The sequence below is a fragment of the Harpia harpyja genome, chromosome 14 (assembly GCF_026419915.1).
Source record: "Harpia harpyja isolate bHarHar1 chromosome 14, bHarHar1 primary haplotype, whole genome shotgun sequence".
Classification (NCBI taxonomy): domain Eukaryota; kingdom Metazoa; phylum Chordata; class Aves; order Accipitriformes; family Accipitridae; genus Harpia; species Harpia harpyja.
The window spans coordinates 1,106,602-1,131,434 of record NC_068953.1 but is presented as its reverse complement, the minus strand read 5'-3'; the positions used below and the strand labels follow the sequence as shown (position 1 = coordinate 1,131,434).

The 24,833-nt window shown below is 53.6% G+C and overlaps 2 protein-coding genes across 4 annotated transcripts in view; both read right to left on the bottom strand.

Annotated features, from left to right (window-relative positions):
• RPTOR (regulatory associated protein of MTOR complex 1) overlaps positions 1-13,132 on the bottom strand; it is a 201,921-nt gene extending 188,789 nt beyond the window's left edge. For both annotated transcript variants that reach the window (XM_052808234.1, XM_052808233.1), the window contains exon 1: positions 12,904-13,132. In XM_052808234.1, the coding sequence (XP_052664194.1) occupies positions 12,904-13,113 (210 nt within the window). In that variant the 5' untranslated portion in view covers positions 13,114-13,132. The remainder of the gene's footprint in view (positions 1-12,903) is intronic.
• Positions 13,133-13,158: 26 nt separating this feature from the next.
• On the bottom strand, positions 13,159-24,668 carry ENDOV (endonuclease V). 2 transcript variants are annotated; one of them, XM_052808279.1, is made up of 9 exons: positions 24,586-24,668; positions 23,860-24,031; positions 22,558-22,692; positions 22,077-22,116; positions 21,862-21,974; positions 21,684-21,752; positions 20,888-21,016; positions 14,577-14,653; positions 13,159-13,469 (listed from the first exon to the last, which is right to left on the bottom strand). In XM_052808279.1, the coding sequence occupies exons 1-9, from the start codon at positions 24,639-24,641 to the stop codon at positions 13,439-13,441; spliced, it is 822 nt and encodes a 273-aa protein (XP_052664239.1). In that variant the 5' UTR covers positions 24,642-24,668; the 3' UTR covers positions 13,159-13,438. The 2 variants fall into 2 exon arrangements, with proteins under 2 accessions (XP_052664239.1, XP_052664240.1); XM_052808280.1 differs by having other exon boundaries at positions 13,159-13,466.
• Positions 24,669-24,833: the final 165 nt, after the last annotated feature.

Here is a 24,833-nt window from a genome sequence, read left to right as displayed (position 1 = left end):
CCTGGATGGGGTTCGGAGCGTCGGCACCGTCCTTCCCAAGGCCAGGGAGCCCTGCAGCGCTGGGGGCTCGGGCAGCGGCTCCAACCTGCACCTCAACGCCCCGAGCAGCAAGCGTGGGGCCAAGGAGCTCAGCCAGCACTGAGCACCGCTGCGGCTTCTTGCCGAGGCTCCCTGCTGCGGAGGGGGCTGCCAAACCCCAGGCCGGGCTCCCCGAAGGACGCGGCTCCGAGCGAGCGACTCGCAGGCGGCATCGGCGAAGCACGGGAGGAGGAAGAGCGCGGGGAGGCAGGCGGCCAAATACCACGCTTCGGGACAGCAGGCTGGGCTGGGAGGATTTCCCGACTTGAGGAGGGAAGACATCGGTCCCCCCCCTGCCCCAGGGTCCCCTGCAGCAAGAGGGCAGGAGGAGGAGCAGGGTCCCGGAGCCGCAGGGCACCCAGGGCTGCGGGTGCCGCAGCCGGCCGAGCCCTGCCGCTGCTGCGGGAGTGCGGGGACCGGCTGGGTCACTGCAGGCAGCTGGACGCGACCCCGGGCACAAAATCAAGGCCGACAGACCATTCCGGTCACAGGGGTGAGTCACGACTGCGACAGAGCGTCCCTCAAATGCCACTCAGGAGCCTTCGCTGGCAGAGCACCGTCTCCCCACACCTCCGCACCGCGGCCGCGGCACTGCCCGGGCATCCTTGCCAGCACAGCTGAGGAAGGGGCTTCCTTGAGCCCCTCCTGCCCCTGGGAAACCCAACCAGAACTGGCCAGGGCCCCGCTGAAGCAGAGCCAGAGATGCCCCGGCTGGTGCCCGTGGGCAGGCACGGAGCACAGCCCCAGCCTGTCCTTCCCGCGCCGTGGGACCGGAGGAACAAGAAATCTGTTTAGCGCAGCGAGACAAGCCTCTGGCCAGACATCATCCTTTTCCCGGACCTCGTAGAGACTGTTCCTACAGCAGAAGTAATGAATCTGTAACACGAAAAATCTCCCCCAAGACAACAGCTCCGAGATCCCTGAGCGAGCCAGCCATGGCTCCTGCCGCAGCCACGGCAGACCTCAGCCAGGCTGCAAAACCTCCCCAAGGTCTCCAAACGCTCGGGCTGCGAGCTCCTGCCAATCTCTGCGCTGCCATAGCCACAGCCGGCACGACCCACATGGGGATCTCACACCGAACACCCCTGAGCAACGGCCACCCCAGCGGGACAGCAGCCCGTCCCCACAGACACCCCCTCCCCGGTACAAAGCTGCCTTTGCCCAAATGGCACTGGAAGAGCAAACACCATTTCACACGCTCAGCCACGGTTAAATTAAGAGCAGCAGCCTGAAGCGGCGGGTGTCTGATGAGCACCAGCCCCTTTGCAGCCTCCTCGCAAAGAAACTGGGTCAGTAGAGGCAAGGGAGAAGAGGAGCGGGAGCTCGCTCTGCTCCCCGGGCCCTGGGGGTCCAACGGGGCTTGCAGCAGGTGAATCAATAAAACAGGCTCCCTTCAGTAACCCAGATTCTGCAGTTTAATTAGGCTCTTGGTGGCTGCAGGATTTATTCAAACCCGTGAGGTGTTCAGGAGCCTTGGTGAGGGGCAGAGAGCCCTGCAGACGTCCTGCAGCACCTCTGCAGCCCCTGGACCCCACGGCAGCTTTGGACACATGAGCCCAGAGCACTTCTATGGGATGCACCGGCTAGCTCCAAGGCACGGCCCCCCCGCAAGCCCCACCAGCCCTCCAGTCCTGCACATCTCACTCGCTCCCACCGCACCAGTACCCCCCTTAAACCAGAGCCCCCTCGGTCACAAGAGCAGTGAAAAGCCCCGATGCTGCCACTTGCCATCTTTGCAAGACCCAGCAGAGCCTCCTCCAGCAATGCAGGGACGAGGCGGTGGCAAGGACAGACCCTGGCAGGGTGAGGCTGCGGGGGGACACACACACGCACCCGTGGGGAGGTTTTGCTGCATGAGCATCACGATGTTCCCACGTGCCGGCACGTGCAGAGAGCTGGGACCCCCCCGGTCACAGACCCCGAGCCTGCTGCCTCCATCCTGCTGGGAGGCAGATCAGGCTGTCCCTGCGCCGCAGCCCAGCTGATGGAGCTGGGGAGATGCCTGGTGGGTAAACACCAGGAAAGGGCAGTGCTGTTGTCCTACGGTAACGGCTTAGCAGCAGCACTCGGTACAGCTCAGGAGGGAAATCGTTTTGAGCAGCAGAGGGGAGGAAGCCGTGATGCCGGCAGCTCCAAGTACGTGGTCGGCGGAGGCGGGATGGGCAAGGACGGAGCGGGGAGGTCGGGGAGGGCTGTTTGCATGAGATGATTGAAATGGGGACACACCGGCACTGCTCACCAAACAGATCATCTCCAGCAGCTTGGGCTCTGGGAATACCTTGCGTACTGGGGACCGGCTCAGCTGCCGGTGGCACCGCAAGCAGACGGCTCCCACAGGGTAATCTGCCCCATCCCCATCCAACGTGGACCTACCAGATTGCTGGCGGTCCAAATCCTGCATACACCTACCCCAGGGCCCCAAAGAGATCTAGATTCACCTCCCAGCCACTAGCCTGTTTCTGTGCAGCCCTTCAATTAGTTAAATGACGTATTTACCCTTCAGTCCTGTTGGCTGAAGACAATTAAGTCTCCTCATCCCCTGACTCACAATATTGGCACACTCAGCTCAGCAGACCCTCTGCAGAGGGATGAGCTGCAGGCAGCCCCCAGGCCCGGTGGAAGGATCAATCCTTTACAGCAGCAGCTCCCTGCCAGCCCTGCTGCATCCCACCCCAAGGGTTAGTTTTAAAGCAATTTTGGAAGAATCCTGATGATTCTGGATCTTTCCAAGCTGCTGCCTCCCCTGCTGCCAGCTGCAGGAGGAGAATTCTGCTCTCCAGGGCGTCCTGCAAACATCCCCCCTCTTACACATCACTTTTGGCCACGCATGTCACAACCTCACTGGTGCCACAACCTGCAGGACTGGGACCCCCCCCGCGGCTGCAGCAGACATATTTGTCCACTTTAAGTGGCACTTTGCATCTCTCTGCTAAATGTTTCAGAGCAAAGTTTGCTTTTTGCACCCCACAGCTCCCTCTGAAGCAACCCTTCCCCAGCCAGGGCTGACACCAGGCATGCCCCAGCAGCAGGGAGACCCCATCCCACCCGCACTGGGGGCACGGAGCTGCTGAGAAAGCTGGGCTGCCGCCTCCCCCCCATCTTGCCTTTTCAGAATATTTTTGCAACCTTTTCCTGGGCTGCTCCTCCTGTGATTTTCCCAGCTGCTGTTGAACGTCACCTTGACAGAGCTGAGCTGATTTCCTCCATCCTTTCCATCCATCCCTGATGGATTACGGAGGGGCTGGGATCTCAGCAGGAGCTCAGACTCCACCAAGGAGTTTGGGGGGGGGGGGGGATGCTCCTCTGGCTGGGGAGCCCAGGAGGGATCCCAGCCCCATCCCAGGGGTGCAGAGGGGAATAGCAACCGATTTCCCACCAGAGGGTCCCTGACTAAGCACCGCTCCACCGTGGGAGAGGCTGCCGGTGAGCACAGAGCAGAAGGAAGAATCTATCTTCCAAAGCTGATTAAAAATAGATGCAGCACCTCACTAATTATGCCGTGTAATTAGCATTTGTTTTCTGCTTAGCAGAAATCTGCAGGGAGCGAAGCTGAGCTGGACCCCGAGTATCTTCTTTGCCCCAGCTTGGGCACAGGAGGCTCATCGCATGGAGGGATGGGCTGCAGCAGGGTCACAGCCCACCCTGTGCTGCCCCAGCACACCCAGCCCAGGGTAGTGCAGGTCCCCATGCCACCCGGGGCTGGGGGTACTGGGGGGGGGGCACAGCCCGGGGGTCCCCATGCACCCTCTCCCACACTTAGCTCCCTGTGAGCCCATCTGCACCCAGGCTGTAGAGCAACAGATGATGAGATCCACGGCGATGCTGGAAACGGGGTCAGTGATAGCCTGCAGCAGATTTTAACATTTATCATCCTGGCGAGGCTCTTATGCAAGTCAGAGATGCCACAGGGCAGCTCCACGCCAGCGGCCGCCCCCGGCCCGGCTGGCTGAGAGCAAAGGAGGGATGCAAAGGCCTGGATCACCCTGCGATCCCCTCCTGCCAGGGAGGGGAGAGGAGAGATGCAAGGCTCCATCGCACCACTGACTCAGTGCTTATGAAAGCCGGAGACCGGCAGCCTCCCCCCAGACACCCCCACACCCTCCTGCCCACCCGGCCCCTCACCCCCATACCCCGATAGGGTGGTCAAACGCCCAAGGGGACACAGCTGTGCTGATTTATTCCCTCCCGAAAGGGAAGCAGGACCCCAACTCCCCAGCAGAGCCCAGAGCCCCCAGCTCACACCAGCCTTTATTATCCAGCCCCCCCCAGCACCATCCTATGCCCAGAGACCGGGTTGGTTTCTTGCACCGATGTTAGATTTGGGATGGGTTGTGCTTCATAATTGGCAACGCTTTCTGCTCCTTTCTTCTCCCTCCCCAGATCACCCATATGTTGGTGTCATTAATATTCATGAGCTCTGTGGAAGCATCCAGGGCTGGGAGCGGAGTCCCCAGCACCAGCATCCCCGGCACAGCACCGCCTGCTCGCACCCAGCCCCGGTAGCCAGCTCTTGCGGCTCATCCTGGGGGTGCTGAGCTGCCAGATCCCCAGGGATGAGCCGGGGCTGCCTGGCTCATCTCCGGGCTCTCTCCAACAGCAGGAGAGCTCTCCGGAGCCAGATGTGCCCACAGCCCCTCTACACGATGCTTGGCCACCCCAGCTGCAAGTCCTCAGCCCTGATGCTGCAGCCTCGACCCCTCCTTAGCCCCATCCACCTCGCAGAGCTGTCACACACCCAATATCTAGGACCCTTCCCAAGGGCTGGACTGGGGGCACCGTCCCCCACACACTCCTGCTGCAGCTCTGCCCTCTTTTACCCAACTGCTTGTGCGATTTAGGGAGCAGCTTTTGCATCCTCTGCCGCTTCCCTCGCTCCAGGCGCTGCAGCCACACGGTCCAAGCGCAGCTTGGCAGATCCCGGGGAAGGAGGCAGGAGAACAGCAAGTGGCACGGTGGAGGGAAGCTCTTTTCAGCAAAATGAAATTTATCCACCTCCAGTTGGAAGGAGAGAGGAGGCTCCGGCCAGCTGCAGGGACGGCTTCGCAGACCAGCCTGACCATGGGGCTTCGAGCCCCGGTGCCCACCCCCGGGCTACAGAGGGGGACTCGGCTCAGCGGGAGCACCAGGGGAGGCTGTGGTGTTATCCTCAGGGACTGGGATTTCCCTGGCCCTGATGCTGCCCCGCAGGTGGGGAAGAGCCCGGCCACTGCCAGCGCTGCCCTGTCCCACCGCCTGCCCCTTCCCTGCCTGCCTCTGAAGCTGTAGCGGCCTCAGTGGTGTCAGTCACAAGCAATAACCACGTCAAATTAATTGGATACCAGTTTACTGCAAACAAAGAGAAACCAGGTGACATTTACCTAGCAAACTAATTGATATGCAAGTAATTTGTCGGAGTAACCTTGTTATACGCCAGCTGGATTTCCCAAACCCTCCCAATCCGACTCATTACAAACAAGGTATGTCTGTTAATCAGAGAGCTTTAATCGCATTGCTGCCCACCATAGTTTTGAGCAAGTTAAAGCTACCAGATTTATCACAGGCTTTCAGATCCTAAACACTCTCTTAAGAATTTGTTTGATATTTTATTAGCGGGCAATAATGCTCTTCGTGAAGAAGACGGACATTTCTCTTTCAAGTGATGACACAGGAGCAAAGCTGGCTCACAACACCACCACTCCTCCCTTTCATCTCCTCCCCTTCATCTCCTCCCCGCGCCTGTCATTGCAGGCATGTAGCCCTCCCTCCAGACATGCCACTGGCCTGGTTAATCACATCCTCCTAATCAGCACACAAACGGGAGCTGTTTCCACACAAGAGAAACAGCTCCAGTCAAAACATCAGCCAGGAGATGCTCGTCCCCCTAGCAGAGCCACCTACATCAGGCAGGGTGCGAGGCAGGAGTCCCTGCGTTCACCAGGGGCCTCCCATGCACAAGGTTCTCAGGAGTGCTCAATAAATATAACATTAAAAAAAAAAATAAAAAAAATCAATGCACTAGCTCATAAGCACCAGCAGCAGAGTGTGAACAGCTGGGGGTTTGCAGGCTGAGGTACAACAAGCCAAGCAGCGAGTCCAAGAAAAGCAAGAAAAAGCACGTTCCTAAGGAAACATTCTGCATCAAGCCCTTGAGTTGGGAACTAAACCAAGAATTAATTACAGGCTGATTTTACGGCCTTTATTTTTTGTTTTTAAAGCTGATCAGGCCTCCAGAACGGGGACAGAGGCACTCCGAGCGCGCCCTCGCAGAAGGAAGCCGGCACGTGCGGGGCCCTGCAGAGCATCCATGTGCAGGGCCCCGGGGGGCTGCCCCCCCAGGAGAGCAGCCAGCCCCACTTCACCTTCTGTTTTGCCACCCCATCCTCCTCCTTGAGCCCAGGTGCTGCGGGAAGAGGCTCGCTGCCCTGTCTGCTCAGCACCGATGGCTCTTTGGCCCCCGATAAATCCAGCCAGTAGCCCAGGAGATGGAATGGGCACCTTCTCGCGTGCCCCAGCCCCTGCCGTTCTCCCGTGCGGGGCAGCCGGTGGTCCCGAGCCCGGTACAGCTGCCTGCTGCTTGGGTCGATCTGCCCGGGCAAGGCTCTACCTCTGCCCACCGAGGCTCACAGCCCCCGTCAGCCAGCTCCCCTCCACGCAGGCAGGTACTGTTGGCCCTGGGTCTAGAAGAGCAGGTGCCACAAAGAAATCAGGTCTTCACTCTCATCCACCCAAGAGCTCACGCATCCCCTGCCTCCCACCCTCACCCTCCTGGCTTCCCCCTCCCCAGTCACCTCTCGGGGCGGGGGGACACGGCCCCTGCCCCCAGAAAGGAGAGATCTGTGTGCGCACTGCAGATCTGCTGCCTTTTTTGGGGCTGAGCCCTGTACAAGCTGCTCCATCACCCTAATGACACAGCTTATAATTACCTCATTTGCTATTAATTTGGATGTCAAGAGAAATTCCACTCATTTGCTTTTTATTAATATGGCCTTAAAATAAAGCCAAGGGGCTGGCAGGACTCTGGCAAGAGGCGTCTGCCTCAGTATTAGAGAAGATCAACTGAGACCAACAAAGAGAAGAGTGGTTGGGGTGGAGAACTATTGATAGGACAAAAGGAGACAACTGCAAGGGACAGTGATGCTTCCCAGCCTCACCAGTGCCCTCTGCACACACAGGTACTGTCTCCTAGCACCAACCATCACATCCAAGGCACAAGACGCTTCTGGATGCCCTGACGGGGCTCAGCTGTCCCCGAGAGGACCAACACTAAAAATGCCTGTTTGCAGCCAGACACTGGGGCCCAAAGCTGGGGAACAGCCTCCCTGCTCTGAGCAGAGCAGAAGGGACAGAGCCAACAGCACACAGCTGCCCCAACCAGCTCAACGCAAGCCGAACGCACTGGGAACATGGGAGGGGAAGCTCAGCTGCTTGTGGGTGCATGCTGTGCCCAGATGATGGCTTGATGCTATCAGGCTACAGATGGACTTGGTTTGGGGAAGCACGAGGGAAACAGCCCCTCCTAAATCTACCTGAGCAGCACGAGTCAAAAGGGAAGAGGAATGAGAATTAGGGGCAGGGAGCATGGAAATCCCAACAAAACCACTTTCCCCTGTCCTCAGCAAGAGCATCCCAAAATACAAACCTTCACCAGTCACCAGAGCTCAATCCTTGCAATACAAACTGCACAGGCAACATCTAGCCTACCACAAGCTCCAGACACGGAGGTGGGAATTCATCTCACCCAGCTTTAGACATCTGTGACTGAGTTGCTCATCTAGAATCCCTCAATAATCAGAGAAGAAACAGACTTGCACCCTAAAGCATCTTCTCTCCCTTATCAAGGGACCCCAGATAAGCAGCGCATGTGCAGAGAACTTCCTTTCCAACCTCTAGGTGTCTACAAAAAATGTAGGGGAAGCAGATCTGGAGAATCTCTAGCAGAACAAATTATTCAGCATTTGACTGGCACAAATCTTCCATCTCCTTTCACATCCTCAGAGGACAAAGAGAGCTGTAAAACAAGTGGCCATAAGAGCTCTCAGGAGGCGGGTGAGAAGCTCCTACCTGGAAGGGTGGCACCAATACCAGGTTCAAAAGGGGAATGGGTTTGTTTCCTTATGCCAGCTCAGGTTTGCATGGAGAAGCTCTTAAGCGGCCTTTGATCTGCCTCTGACTCCATGCAGGGCTGAGCCTGACCTGCAGAGCCAAGCTCTTGCAGTAAGGAGGCTCCACATGGGGCAGCTCAGGTTTAATTAAGCCAGCGCAGGCTGTGTCTGTTGATGAGCCTAAGCCATGACAGCCAGAAAGGGCTCTCCAACATGTGCATCTCAGCAGGGCGAGTGACTCCCGCCAGCCTCCCCACCAGTGAAGCCAAGAAATGGTTCCTGCTTTAATTACCAGCTTCCTGGAGGAAGGAGCTGGCTGCAGGGCAGCGACTGGGGAGCCCAGGGGGGGACACGCAGCCCTCTCCTCGCTGTTGTGGCTCAGAAAGCCACCCGGCCACGTGCCCTGCACGCAGATGCCGTGCATGGGAGGCTGCACAGGCCACGCAGATCCAAGCATTCCCAAGAACAGGCAGTTCTTTAAAGCTTTCCTCCTCACACATCCCCTCCCAGCAGTGTGTTCTCACGCAGGGGAGGTATTAGGCACGCTCCACACCCCCAACACGACTCCAGCAGGAATCATTTTGCAGAGCTGTCTGGGTGCCACATCTCTTATGGAAAGCACAGCAGGGAGTCAGGAAATCCAAACCCACACAGCATTATCCCAACAGTGCGGGCTACGGAGCAGCCACCCAGAGCAGAGTGGGAGGATGCTAGTGCTACAGCCCAGCCCCACCTGGCAGCACCAGCTGAATGATAAGGCAGCAGAGGTGGCAGATTAGTTTAATCAAAGGTAGTCAGCCTCCATCCATCCTGCAGGCACACAGCAGAGGGGCAAGGATTGTGCTACAGTACACTATTTCACTGTAGTGAGAAGCTGAAGAACTATCCCAGCAATCCTTTCTTTTTTACAGAGCCCCCACCACAGCCACAAGAGAGGATTGGATCTTCTCCCTTCATCTCTCCATCTTCCTCCCCTTTGGTTTGTACACCAGCAGCACTGAGGAGTTACCAAGCAATGAGACCCGTTCAGAGACTCCTGAACAATCACAGATAGAAACGTTAAAGAGAAAAGTATCCTTGGTGATAACAAAAGGCAAGGCTTTCTAACAAGTCAGCAGTAAGTTGTTGGGAACCAGAGAACAAATATTAACACCCAGAAAAACTAATTTCCAGCAAACTGAGAGTTAAAAAGAAAGAGATGTGCCTAAGTTTACTTAGGAAGGACACTCAGGCACTAGTCTCCGAGTTTCCATTAAGAGGAGGTTTCATGCATTACAAAGCGATTTTCCCTTCCCTAGTTTATAAGCCAATTAGATAAAGACCAAGTTAATCCCTTATTGTGTTCAGAGGGCCACAAGTAGACACCAAACACAGAGATTAGTCCGTTTGTTTAACCGCCTCCCCAGGTTTTGGCAGCTGAGAGAGCATCACACAGTATAAATACTAAACCCAAGCAGAACAGAGCCCTCAGCTCCACTGGGTCTGCAGAGGGCTGCAAGGTCTCACCACCAAGGCAACACCCCTCCTCCATCTAAACCCTATAAAGGTGACTTTCATCCAAAATCATCTGATCTCAGGAGAGGGAAGCGGCGGCAGTGATGCCAGGGGGAAACAGTGCATAGCAATGTTTTTATCTTTTTTTTTTTATGTTAGCTTTTTTCCCACTTCACCCCTCTGGGCAGAGGCATCTCCCCTGCAGCGAGGCAGGCTGCAGCACACAGCTCAAGACAGCAGCATTACCAGCCCCAGCTCTCTCGCAGGGTGAATGCACAGGCCCTACATGCACCAAAAAGCCCAGAGCCCAGCAGAAGGCAACCCCCAGCTGCAGACCCAGAACAGCACGAGCCTCACATTCCCATTCAGCAAATAGGCTCAACGTAGCCCAGCTCACATCTTTTCCTGCAGAATTTCTACCGACCAGCACACCCCAACCCTCTCGTGGTCAAACACCAGCCAGAAGCACACCAAAACACCAATATATCAGAAGAGCTTAAGACCGCAGACACTCACCCACTTCAGCTGCACGGCCAGGTCAGGAGGAGCTACAGACCCATCTGCTGAGGAAACCCCTTTCCTAGCAGGGCAATGCCCAGAGCACGAGCTGCTCCGCTCCCTGACAGACCCCTCCTCTGGCACAGCTGAACCAAATGAGGTGCTTCAGGACCACCGAGACACATTTGCAGCAGGAGCGGTGGAACCCAAAATTTGAGATGAGCCTGGGCTGGTCCTGTGGCACCCCAGCACAGGCTGGCTGCTCCCTGGGCCAAGGTAACCAGCAAAAAAAGAATGAATTTCTCTGGTGTTCTGCCTGTAAGATCTAAGAAACAGCTGTCCCCTGCCCACAGCATGTCATTTGTGCCTAAATTTGTGACAGGCTTTAGAAGACTCTGTCCCCGTGGTTTAGTGAAGTTGCTGCTTCATGTGTGGTCGGAATGAGAAATGGATGAACCATTTGCTGCTGATAGCAGTCCCATGGCTCCTGGGAACAGCTGGGAAAGGTCCCGGACCCACTCCTCCCAGTAGGAACTTACTAGTTAATAACGCTGCCCCTACCATTTAGGGGGGTCCTGCAGGGCTCACCCCCAGTCCAATAGTTTTGGCAGAAAGGGAACGAAGGGTGTTTGTGCTCAGAGCTGAAGGCACCCAGCCATGTGCTGAGGCAGGGAGCACAGGAGGTGGTTTTAGGGGGTGTGGGGGTTCCCACCCCAGCAGACCTCCCTGCGCAGACAGCTCTGCACAGCAAGCCCTTCCTCGTTAAGCCAGATTTGAGTTTCCTGTTGCAGGGGGAGCGGGCCACTGCTGCTAATTACAAGATTAATTCTCCTCCCTCACAAGAGTGTCCAGGCTGCGGCAGCTCTCTCTGCCATCCACTCCAGCTGTGGGTCATCACCAGGGTCCCCTCCCCACCACACCTGGGAGCTGGGAAGCAGCATTTTGGCTGGGCTAGCAGAGCAGCTGGCCTGGCCACCTGCGAGGCCTTCAGCTCCCACTGCTCTCTGGACAGCTCTGGGTGTCTTCATAGTGGATGAGGGAAGCGGCAGCACGGGGGAAGGCTGTTCCCACGGCATTCGGTTGTTTCACTGGTTTCTCAAGCTGGCAGTCAGCACAGTCGTGGGGTTGCTTTTTAGGAGGCTCCATCTCCGCGCTGTTCCGTCAAGACAGGGGACGGGGCAGCATCTGAAGAGGTGCTGTGGCCACGGCATTGGGAGCGAGGCGAGAAGGCTGCCCTCGCGTTCCCTCAGCCGGGGAGGGCTGCCCACCAGCCTCCCGCAGCCCTGTCCCCTGCCAAAGCCAGCGTCAGACGCAAAACCAAACACTTCGTCTTCCCCTGGCCTGCCAGGCAGCCCCTCTGATCCCACACACATCACCGCGATCAAAGGAGCACGCTTTCACTGCGACGTTTTTCCCTTCCCAGTCCCTGTCCACCCACATAACAAACTCCCATGTGAAAACAGCTTTCAGGCTTCCCAGGAGATGGCAGGCTCCTTGATGGGGTTTGAAAACTGCAGCTGCTTCTGGCTTTGTCTTTTAAAACACATCAATCAGCAAGGTTTTTTTGGGAAGCACCCTGTCAGCACCTGTCCCCCTCAACACTCCCAAGGACCAGCCCAACAAAGCTCCCCAAATGGGCCCTGGGGGAGCCAAGTTTGTTGCTTCCTCCCTTTTTCCCACCCGGGTTTCAGGGTGTAGTGCTGAAGGAGGAACCAGCCCAGACTCCCGATCTAGCAGATGTAGCACAGACATGTGAAAGGGGCTGAATGTCCTCTATACCCAAAGCAGCACCAAGACCGAGGTGGTGGCAAGAGTAACAAAAGCTGTAAGATAAATTTATGCAAAAGTGCTTGGCAGCATTTAAAACAGACCACAAGAGTCCTGACCCTGAGCACCCCTCTCCAATACCAGGAAAACATCCTTTTTCCTCTTCAGGCTGGAATCTTACAGAGCCATGTTTTTTTAAATCAACATGCCAGAGTTTTGGCTGTGTTCAAGAACTCATGCATCTGCTCCAATTTTCTTCGGAAATGGTCAGGACTAACCTGCCGAATACAAGGAGGAACCCACACCTTTGGAGGAAAAGCTTTAGCCCTGCAAACTGGACAAGACTCACTGTATTGATTCAGGGATAGAAACGGATTGTTCTGTGCTCTGCTGCTAAAGCAAAGCTTCAGAAATGGCTTAACTGATGGGTGTTGGTCCAAGCGTACTGGGCACAGAGAGCTTCCTCCTGACCTGGCACAAGTGCTCCCAGTCCACTCAGACTGCAAAAACTCAAGCCTGGGATCTGGCCATCCTGACCAATTTGTGTATTAGGAAGGACCTCCCTCCCCATTCTCCTTGGTGGGAAATTCTCCTTTCCCCTGAGATGATCTTTCCTTTAGGAAAAGCTGGTCTGCACCGTGAGCCCCCTGCCTCAGTCACTGGACAGAGGGTGACGGTAACACCCAGCAAGTCTGGGTACCACAATGCCCTTCCATCTGAATCGTTCTTCAGCAGCAATGCAGAGCAAGTTCCCAACAAGACCAGCAACACCAGAGCACCATGTGCCCAGCACAGATAACGACCTGCACACAGCCACCGGGGTCTGGTCGCTGCTGCATGGCACCGAGGCAGCAGCCATGCAGAAGCCACTGACACCAAATAGACAGAAAGCTTCTCAGGTACTGGAGCTCAGACCTCCGAGCCTCTTCCAAAATCCACAGCAGACTGTTGGCTCCGTCCCCTCCCTCGTGAGTCACACGCCCACCTGAAACACAGCGTCCTCTGCCCGTCTGTCAGGACCAGCCGGAGCTGCGTACTGGCCTTCTGTTCCCCAGAGATGTGCAAAGGGAATGTGAAAGTACAGGCTGCAGGTACTAGGTGGAAGCTGTTCCAAAAATGACAAGAACGGAAGTCTCTGTGCCACAGAGGCGTGGTGGGAGCCAAAGGCCAGCTCTGGAACTAAGTGCCTCAGCATCTCATTGTAAATCGCCTCCTGCAATTGCCCAGGTACCCAGGGAAGTTGTTGCAAACTTAACAAATGTACATTTGCTTACACAAATATTTTTACAATGCTTAAAAATCAACCCTGAGAAATATGCTCTAAACATTATCTTAGAACAGAAGATCTGGTCTGCCTGTCCACCAGAACCACGCACAGTGGCTGGCCTTGTCCTGACTGACACAGCCTGGCACTGCTCTCCCCTGGGGTGGCACTCAGGTGTTGCACTCGACAGAACCACAGTCTTGGTGGAGGAGAGGATCCAGTGAAGAGGAGCCCTGCAGTTTCTTCTGGCATCAGACTAATCATCCAGTTCAGCCTCCTCTTTTCTGCTAGGAACAAAAACAAGGAAAGGTCACAGACTTAAAAAGTAGAAACCAAGAAGACCAAATAACTATGTCACTTGGTTAATAAGGGGCTCAGATACATGGGTTTTGAGATATATGGTCATAAATGGAATGAGTTTGTTTTTTCTGTTGCACAGACCTCCAAACTAGCTGGCCTTTGTGTAAGCTTCAGCATCTGCCATGGCAGGAAGGTGTTAGAGGTGTTAAGAGATGAAGCTCCAGTACAAACAGGGGACACCCAGCCTCACACTGCACAGGGCTACACCCATGGCCTGGCCACGCTGTGCAACTGCCACTACAAGAGCAGCGAAAGCCCCTTCTTTTGCTTCTGGCTGCATGACTCAAAGAATAGAGGAGCTGAGCTGAGCATGACCAGTTGCACCATCCAGGTGTCCTTAGGAATCCATAAGAGGTACCTCAGTCAGCGTTAAGTAATCCCTCGCTATTGCCACTGGCAACCCTCACTCCTTCTGGTCCATCAGGACCCTCAGAGCAGAGTGGACTTTGAGTCCTGACACATTTCATTCATCCCCGAGCAGCTCTTCAGGCAGGGCTATCTGGTGTCTGTCCAGCCTGGTACTGGTGTGGGTCTGAGGGAATCCAACAACAAACTCTTGTGAACCATGCTGAAGAGGCAGTGTAGCCCCAACACAAAGAACTCCTACACCTCAATGGACTTGCTATGGATTTACACAGATAAACAGAGCAGCCGCTAGCCTACATTATGTAAGAGTGGGGGAGTCTGACCCTCCCCTTGCTTTCTGGGGGCAGAAACCAGCTCCCTGCAGGATATTTCTGTTCACCCTCGTGTCACACCTGTGGGCGTTAGTGCTTTGCTTATCGCAGGTGCCAGAAACAGACCAAATCCCCAACGACCTTCCCCAGCCTAGGACACGGTGCTCTGCAGAAGAAACGTGTGAAGTAGCATGGCTACAATCACCAGAACTCACCTTTTATGGAGGCAGCATACGTCCTGATGTCACTTGAGCTCACCTTGTTACCCCATCTGTCCCTTTAATGCCATTACTGAAGATCATTACATGAGCAGATCCCCTTTGGAGAGGCAGTTGCTTGGACTGCCCACACACCTACCTCTCTGGCTCAGAAGAGATGACCTCCAGTGGTGAACACAGCTGCTTCCGAATATACTCCCTCGATCTAATATCAGCCTGGAATTAAGGAGGAAAATGAGTGAAAATGGATTGATCAGCCTGCTTGGTGCTTCCCCTTTGTTATCTCAGTATGTCCCTGCACACCCTGATGTCAGTACATCACAAATAGCTCTTGTATGACTGTGTTGCAAAGAAGAACCTGCATGTTTCTTTTCTTGTTTGGTTTCTGTGCCTCACTGCAAGCTGCTTGGCAGAATGAAGACTTAAAATGAAGAAACAGCGGGTCCTGGACCAAACAGCCTTGCTGGAGTACAGTCCATTTCGGAAGCAGAAATGACATTGGCTGAACCCTTGCTGTTTGCCCCTTTACTTCTCATAGGAGTAAGGAGATGAGACATTGGGCACAGATAGTTCCTGCCAGCCAGTGCCTAAGGTCTGCTCAGCCCTGACCTACCCCAAGCATGGCAGGATGAACAGCCAAAGTAGGACCCAGACTGGCCTTCCTCAGCAAATCCCAGCTGCAGCTGAGTGCAACCAGCCTTCACCAAGGGCCCCTATGAGACCCAGAGGATGAACTAGCACAGGCTTCCAAGCACACACTGCGTGCAGTGAGCCTTCTTGCAGCAAGCACTGACCCAGCTGGAATCCCTCATCTTCCACCTACACTGAATGGCTGCTCATCATCATCCAGGGATGTGACAGGCCAGCAAGGATTTCCAGAGGCTTAGTAAGAAGCGGTGTTCACTGGCAAAGGGAGAGTTGCTGAGGTGATGGGCTGCTTTTCCATTGTGCCTTATCTCTACACCAGAACTGCAACTCTTCTTTGATGAACCCTGGCAGCAGAGCCAGACTGGAAGAGACTTGAGAGTCTGAGAGTGCTCTAGTGCTTTCATCCTTAGAGCCGACCCAAATGACTTCTTCCACATGTAGGCACCTCCAAATGCAATGCAGGAAAATGTAATGAGCAGCTAAGCTCCTTCACAGGCCTTCCCCAGCAATAGCTCATCACTGTCTGATGAGAGATGGAATAGACTTGTTAGAAACTTCAGGGCAGGGCAAGTCTTCCTTCCTTCAAGAGTAGATATTCCAAAAAGTAAACCAGCTCTCCCCTTGAACCAACGGAATTTGCTCCACCACCCTCGCTCTGTAAAGGGATCACATGCAGGTCTCTGTAGTGCTGAGGAGTTCCTGTGCATCAGCAAAATGCTCACAGATAAAGGTGCCCAAAACAAATTACTCCCCTTCAACCCAGGACTCTGCCCACCCTTCTATTTATTGGGATCTTCTTCATCCCTTTTGCTCAGAGCTAGCAAAATCCTTCAGCCTGTACTGATATACAAAAGCAGTATGTCCCCTGGCCCCCAGAAAGTTGTTGGGAGTGCCAAAACCATATGGATGTGAAGGCAGATCTCTGCAGCATTGCAAGGCAATTTAGCATGAGACAGTGGCTCATAGATCCCTTCTCCAAAGGTGGGGAACTACTGGAGCATTTTATTGACTTGTCCCAGAGCAGCAGAATGCCCCAGGGACTCTCCTGCAACAAGCTTCACTGTATACTCAGTGAAACAGAAGCTGTGTCCCAGGACTATGCTAAGAGGGATTCCCACTGGCATTGCAAGCAGGTATAGGCTGCAGCCTTCAGGCTCACAGCACTCCAAGATCATTCATGGTCTTTATAGCTGTGACACTGTGATGCTCCCAAAGGATTAGCTCTTCTGGTCACTCATCAGCTGAGAAATGGGACTCTGCCCTCCACAGGAAACTGTAAATTGAGAGGGGGAACGGGGCTACGGAGAGGGCTGTAAAGTTTGGGAATATGGCAATCCAGCAGGCGAGTTCTCAACAGGACATGGGATGAAAAGAGAGAAGCTGGCATTGCCCGTTCTTGTACCCATCCCTTTCCTTCCTCTGTTCCAGCAGTTGTATGATGCAGCAACAGATGGAGAAGCACACCACTCGTCTGCTGCATATCCTTTTCCCTAGGCAAGAGCTTGGCTCATCCTGCCTATGCGCCTGATGGGCTGGCTGTGTGATGGTAATTATGCAGCTAAAGCAGGTAAAAACATCCACTATAAGCAGAGACAAGACATAACCACATCCTTGGCTCTATCGCTTCTTGGCAGCAATTGCAAGGCAAGTGGCTGACACACCTTTCACACTGTCCTACCTCATGAGTCCAAAGGCAAAGCTGCCACGGAAGACAACGCCAAGACGTATCCGTGCTCTGGGCTCTGCTTTCCAGTACCAAAATCAAAAGGAGTAATGTTGAGAGTCTACCAAATTCATGGTTTACTGCCCTCCTCATTTGAAACTGAGCTTGGAGCCATCACCAAACCTCATCAAACCCATACTCATGCAAGTGTCCAGTTCCTCCCTTCCTCTTCTGATATACTCTCCGGTGACATGAGCCCTCCTGAGCTCACCAGGAAAACGAGATTGGTGTCTCTTACCAGCAATGCAGGATAGTATGTGGTCAGAGTGGGGCAAGAACACCAATGGAAATCCCAAGAGCTGCAAGAAAGTGTTGCTGGACATTTACTGGATGTTCTTGTCCTCCAGAAGTATTATTGTTCAGCTTTCCACTGTTGCACCATATTAGCAGAAGACTCTTAGATGCTATCACAAGCACGCAGATCCTGGGCTCTTGGACAACTTCGAGAATTGGCAGTTGATTTTTACATTCCCTCAAAGTTTCTTTTTTAGAAACTTCCTTTCTCAAAAACACTGCTACACCATGACATTTTAGAACAGCTGCTGTGCCCCACCTCAAAGGCAGAGTGTCTCTCTCCACTTAAAAAAGCAGTATGTGACCTTCCCAGCTGGAAAAGCTTCACAGCATATGATGATCATGCTAATAAAGTGGGTTAACACATCCCCAGTGGCTGTCCTTGAAGCATTTGCTACTCTCATCACTGTTCTACTTCTGAAGCATCTCTCCCGCACCTCAAGAAGCTCCCCACCACCCCTCCATCCCTGCCACTCCTAGTCAGACCTCTCGGGTGGAGGCTCTGCCTGCTTACTGCTGGAAACGCAGCTCCACAACTGCTTAATGATTCTGCAAGCTCGAGAATGAAAAATAGTTATGTAAGGGGTGGTTTGTTTGGGAGATTTTTTTCCCTTCTCTCTATAATTGGACAGTTTCGTAACTGAACTGACAAATAACTTTGATCACTCTTCAGGATAAGAGATTACATGATGTATTTTATAACAAGGGAAGGAGGTTGTTCAATAGAGTCCCTACTGGGAGACCAAGGCAGCAAGAGTCACATATACAAACTATTTTTCTGGCGAAAAAAAAGCCCAACCACCTTCTGCTGATAACATAAGCTAATGCTTGATTAGGTGGCAAGTTACTAGCCAGTCCTCACTCCTAACACAGTGCTGAGAGACAGCTTAACCCAGCGTATTAACCAAGAGGCTAATCAATAAGATGGATAACTGTCCTGTAATAATCCTCACAGATTGTTTCTATTTTCAGCGGGGACTAGTGCTGGCATTAGGGTCTGGAATTGTTGCTTTGCCTATTTTGTGAGGGGCAGTGGTGATCCCTGTGCACCCAGCAAGCTTGCAGTGGGGGGTACCTCTGAAGGGAGTTAAGAGTTTCAGGATATCAGCTACTGATTTCCCTGCTGCGCAGCAGGAGCTATTCACACAGAGAAGAGGGATGATGGCTTATTTCTCAGTTCTCCTAAGGGCAAGTGTTTAATATTTCACATGAAGCGACCTGCAGAAATTCACAGCCCTGTGCAGGCCTACTTCTGTCCTTCTTGGTGGGCTGGAGCAACATCAGGCTGTCCCATCAGCCACATCCTGAGCCAGAAGGAACCACTGGGCAAGATGCCAGCTGGAGCTAAAAGGATCATCAAGTGAGCTGGAGGCTGGTGTGCAGCCAACCAGGAACCTGAAACAGCAAGAGCAGAAGAATCAGTCCCAGTGCAATCCTTGTCAGCTGGAGAGTGTTAAAAGCTTCTCTTTCCCTGCTGTGCGTGGGGATCCTGGGTCTGAGCAGGCTTGGAGCGTGGGCAAACACTGGAGAGGGGTTCTGACCTCTGCCAGACGTAGGCAAGGGCAGTTGCTCTCAGGAGGGCTTGGTATTGTTCCAGGGCCACTCAGTTTGAATGCTTTGCTTATTATTCTGGGATGACAGCTCCTGCCTACCTCAATCCCTGTCTGGGTAGCTCCAAATGACCAACCCTTTGCAGAAGAGCCTCAAAATCTCACAAGCTGGCTGGGCAGAGAGATCACGCCCATGCAAGTAAATTCTCCCGGATTGGCCTTGTGCTTAAACATGGAATAAGGACTAAGCGGGATGTAAATACTGATTGTAGGTGATAATGAACTTCCCCCTGCTTTCTCTGAAAGATCACTTCTCTCACCTGCATCACAGCCACAGTTCCTTTGGCAGCATGACCACATTGTGGGCTGAATGCAAATCAAACTGTTTCTGATCACTGCCTAGACAGTGTTGCATGCCCAAGCACAACATACCCTATACAGACCTGCCAGCTGTACTTCTAGGAAAATAGAAGGTTTAAGTTCCCACAACAGTTACATAGCACTACCCATGCTGCAGCATAGTACTGCCTTCATACAAGCCATAAACACAGCCTCAAGAAGGCATGGGCAGCTGAGCTTTCTTAAGAGCATTATAATTCTAGGGCTACCAGAACTTACAAACTAGGAGCTAATGATCCAGAAGTCTTTCAAGGCACTGGGAAAGCCATAAGCACATCACCCATCAGGTCTGCAAGCTTGTCCTGGGGACATGCCATAGCAAAAAGGGCAAGGAAGGCATCCACAGCAGGACTCCCCACAGCCTTCTACCTCCTAACTCCAGCTTTAGGTGCTCAAGAGCTGAGGCTTCCAGCACTGCCCTGTGTCAAGATTTGTGGAAGTTACCACACAGAGGAACTGTGACAGGGAGAAGTCCCATAGAAAGGTTTAAGTGTCCTCATCTCCTGCCATTCCTCTACCTCTACAGTAAACACACTCCTTTTTGGATTTTTAATTTCTCTGTAAGGAAAGTGACAACAATTCATTCCATCACCTTAAATAAAAGTCATAGTTAGAGAACTGGAAGAGTCTTAGAACATAGACAAAAACTGGAGATAGCTGGAAATGAAATTAGGGTGATGAAAAGCTCCAAGTCACCTTCTTGTTTCCAAAGGGAATGCTTTTCCCTTTTTCTCTGAACATGCCGAACTGCAGAGCTAGCTCAGAGCTCTGCGGAGGCATCTGTCCCTTGCTGGAAGAGATTACATAAGAAGATCTATCAGCCTACTCCCGTCTGGCAGGTAGTGGTTTATGAGATCAGAAACTCCAGTTCTGGTATGGACACTTCAAGGTTTGTTTTGCTCTAAGGCGTTAGATTTTTGTCTGGTTTATAACTATAGGCTCGAGACTCTGTTTTCAGAAAACACTGCAGTACCAATGAGAAGCTCCTGTGTGCAGAGACTGCGTAACAGCCCTCAGCAGGATCACCTTAGTCCTGCTCTGAGGAGCTGCAGAGCAAAGGTGGCCAGACACCTGACAAGCACGGCGGTGTAGCAATACGAACGGCATGTTCCAGGGCAACGTTATGAACACGAACATCTGAATGGGCCCTGCGCCCTGGGCAGTCGCTGGGTCTGGCCTGCCTGAGCCACTAACAACAGGGTGACCCTGAGAGAAGGGAAGCACTTGTCAGGCTAGAAGTCCCAGAGGCTTTATACTTCTCCAGATCCTTTCCTCAAGGCCTGCTGTGATTTAATTAGTCTGAAGCTGAGCCTTGGTGGCAGCTGCGGCTCACTGACAGTGATCCAGTGCTGTCACCTACTGGCTGGCTGCCGCCCCAGAGCCTGCAGCTCCTTGCGGAGTGCAGTAGCAGGAAAAAGCCCAGAGGAGCAGCACTGCAGTCTGTGCTAGGCTCAGAGTGCCCAGGAAAACTGCATTTCCAGCTCCTCTGTATTAACATCAGCATCACAGAAGTTGCCTGCAGAGTGGAACCAAGAAATCAGTCAGGCTGGGTCTGCAGTAAGGGCTTTGTGTGCTTCCAGGCACTGTGTCACAAGAACAAGCAAGGAAGAAGGAAGGATCAGTTAGCTACCACGTAAACACCACCACAACAGGCCGGGAAGAACAGGCCAGCAAGAAGGGTGCCAGCTGCAGAACTGTCAGTTGCAGACGGGTGGCAAAGTGAGGCTCTGAAACATCGCCATAGGCTTAGCATCCACAGCCCCCCTCCGCTGCCTGCTTGCCTGCTTCCCTACTCGAGGCCTGCCGTCCCCTTCCTCAGCTCCCCTGCTTTTGTACCTGACGGATGGGCTCCGGGATCCGGTACCTGCAGCAGGACTTGACTAGGTGCACAGCTGTCTCCAGGCACACCCTGTGACCCACAGAGATATAAAGCGGCTTAGAGCTGTTGTTGTAGCTACGCAGGACCTGTGCATTCAGAAACAAGAAAGATCAAATACTTAAGAGGCTTATTTTAACAAATACAGAGTGGCAGATGAATTATAAGCTAGCCAGTTGCCTTCAGAAGGTGGGATGGTGGCTCTGTATTTGGCAATTCCCAACCTTCTTGAACCTCTTCTACCTCCCAGTATCTCCTCATAGGGACTGTTTACCCTTTTAGACCCCTGTGGCCCTTCCCCAAATGCCTCACGCTGCTCTGGGAAACAGAGAGAGACTTGCTAATGCAGGCTATGTTGAAATAACACCAGACGCAGGAAGTTTCTTACATCTGCCCGTTTCCTGTGCAGCGCCCTTCTGAGTCAGATGCTCCCATATTGCATCCTGGTAAGCTGCTACAGAATTGGCACCTCTCCTTAACTGTGGTTCACAAACGGGGGTGCTGGAGCACGGCACCTCAGATGCCATAGCCATGGACACGAATGTAGCCAACACCTGAACTGTCAATTCTTTCTACAAATGTCTGAACCCACAGAAAGGGGAAAGCACTGTTACTGATCACCTGTTCACACCGTGTTTTCCTGAACTAATATCACCAAGACAGTCCCACTAGAGAGACAGCATGCTCTAGTGCTCTCAGCTACACAAAGCTGGAAGACTCGATGGCCAAGCAAATAGGAAACTCCCCGCAGCTTACCATGCCCAGGACTCTCCCTGAGGTGCCGGTCAGTGGGAACGTATCTCCTTCCCTCTGCAGGGAACGAATCTAGGGATAAACACACACAAGGTCAGTTGGTTAGGAAGTACTTGTATGTGGCTGTCCCAGTTCTCTTGGGATATTAAAGAGTGGAAATAAATTCCCAGCCTGGCCTAACCTGCTCTCTGTGCAGCTCATTCCTGACCAAGCCATCCACCTGCAGGAGGTTCTTGGCCACTCCAATGCATGGTAGATCCGTCAGGACTCCGAGGTGACAGGCCACACCAAATCCTGCCAACAATGAGTCACTGTAACTGCAGAACACCAGAGAACAGGAATCTCAAGCAGCAGCACAGGGACCCTGGAGAGCACTGTTCTCCAGTAAAGTCCTACCTCTGGGATGGAGCAGGCCATTCCCATCTACAAGAAGTACCTGAAAAAGCCAAAAAAGAAATGTTACTTCCCATGCGCTGAGAGACACTCGAACAGGCAAACAGTGATGCTGGCCCCGTGAGGAAGGAGAAGTCTCTCTCAGTCCTTTTACTTCTCTCTACAAGGGTCTTCCTGCGGTGCTGTCTACACCTGACTCTTAATCATCATCAGCATGAGCTCTTAGTGGCTGGCAGCACTCTTCACTGGTGCTGCACACAGAATGGGACTCCCATTGCCAAGGGAGGCCTGGCTGTTCTTAGCTTAGCATCCCTGGTCCCTAAGGAAAGGGCAATAGATGCTTCAGTACAACTCTGACACCACACTTTCCACCTGCCAGTGGAAAACAGCCAGACAGTGTGGTCTCAGGAGAGGACAGAACACCTTTCAGCAGTACTCTGCACCCTCATGACATCTCAACGCAGGACAAAGAAATATGCCATACCTGAGGTTTAAGCTTGGGCTCCTCCTGCTGAAGTCTCTGAACAGCTTCCACCAGGAAAGGGACCTCTCGGAAGGCTAAGAATCCTGCCACGTACGGGGCACTCACAGCCACCATCCGGCAATCCTCGTACAGCACCTGGGAGCAGTGGGACAGTGCAGAGACAAAGACCTCCAGGACTTCGCTGGTTAGTTCCTGACTGTTTCAGAGGCATCTCCTCTGGTTTATGTCCCCTACTCTCATCTTTTTTAAAATAATCTGCTTCTAGATCTCTCCTACAAAGCTAAGGCCATTGGGTTGTGTCATTCTGTCACTCAATTAGAGAAGGGGATGGATAATGGACTGCTGACAGAAGGCAGGTGGACGTCACCTACCATACCCCGCTTGAGAGTCAAGTCCTTGAAACAAAATCAGGGCAGCTCTTCAAATAGACAGTGGGGGACCTCAAAGTTCACCCAGTCAGAGCATTATCAAAGGGCGTCTGTCTCTATACAGGGATAAGCCAAAAGAAACCCTGTAAGATAGGACAAAAAACACGTTCGCACAGGGCAAGTCAAGAATCAAGGCAGGATTTGAGATTCAGTTCATAAAAATCCCAGCAGCCAGTATCAAACTTTATTTTTCTGCTTGTTCTAGGTTTTATAGTTAAAGATAATTTTTATATCATTTTGAAAGCTGGGAAAGAGGCCAAAAATCTTTATTAATTCAAGTAAAATGACTGGGGGGTATGGGATTCACGGCGGTTTTGAGAAGGCTTTTACATATTACATCCCGTATTATTAATTGATTCCCAGCAAGAACTCACAAACAAGACATCTGCTGTTTGAGTGCTACAAATACTTTAATTTCCTCTGTTGATCGGCACCGATTTTGTCTCCTTCTGGGTAGTGGCCAAGACGGATTATTTTTTATATACACCTAAAGCAATTAGAGACTTCTGTGGCTGACCATGGACTACACCTCATCACAGTATTTTCTGATTTACCAACTAACTTGAATGCATACTAAACCTCTCAAGGCCTTTTAAGTTCCCAGTAATCTTACAAACCTCTCACAATTAGGAGTGGTTTGCATCGCATCTTCCTAAACTTCTGACTAAATCCTTACACTTTTTTTTTCTGTTTATCTTTCTTGCAAAGCGTACGGCTGGAGACTTTGTTGAACATACACGTGATAACGTACTGATGTCCTGTGAGGCAGAGGCACAGCAGATAATGGCCTTTACGTAAGTTTTCTGTTAAAATCCTCGTGTTCTTGCACACCTGGACACAACGCTAGGGCGTGAAGTTGTTCACTTGCCGTTACCTCAAGAGCTGGGTAGCTGAGAACGACCAGGGAAGCGCAGGCACTGGTATCATCTCCTTTGATATAAGATAAGTCCACACCTCCCACTCTTTCCAGTCCTGCAAAACTTGAATCTTTCTGCCACTCCTCGGTGTCCTCCTCAACCACGCTGGCTTTTAACTGGGCCTGCTCTCTAGAGAAAGACCACACAGCTGCAGTCAAAAGGGTGACCCTTCCTCCTCTGCTCCAGGCCTCGTCCAGCACCGAGGCCCCGCTCCATCCCTCGTCCAGCACCGAGGCCCCGCTCCATCCCGGTCACCACAAACCGAACCGCGCTCAGGCTGTGCCCCGCGGCCGGCAGGCCCAGGAGGAGCCCACCGACCCAGCTGCGGGGGCAGAGCACCGGGGGGGGGGGCTCTTCTCGAGGGACCCCGTAACTTGTGGGGACGCAGGAACCCCTCCGCTTTCTCCAGAAAGGGGAGCCGGGGGACGCACCTCCCCTCACTCTGCGCTTGTCCCCGTTAGGGCCGGGGGGGGGGGAAGAGGATCCCCGGCAAGGGGACCCCGCCGCGGCTGGCCCGCTACCGAGTGGGAGAGAAGGGGGGGGGGGAGCCCCGCCGGGCCCACCACCCCGCCGGACGAGGCCCGGCCGAGCACGGCCGCCATGGCTACCGCACGGCCAGCTCCCCCCCCCCACACACACACAGAGCCCCTCCCGCGCATGCGCAGGGCGCGCCGCGCCGTTACCGTTCCCACCGGCGGAGGGTGGCGTCCGGCGGCGGCCCCGCCGCGCGCCCCGCCATGGCGCCGCGCCGGAAGGGCCGCGTCAGGCCCCGTCAGGCCCCGTCACCGCCACCCGCAGCCGGGAAGGCGGGCGGAGAAAAAAACCGGGAGGAGCCGCGGCAGCGAGAAGGAGCTTTATTGAGAAACAACTCCGGGGCGGCGGGGGGGAGAGGGGTCCTGCCCCCGGGGGAGATAAGGCGGCGAAGGAGCGG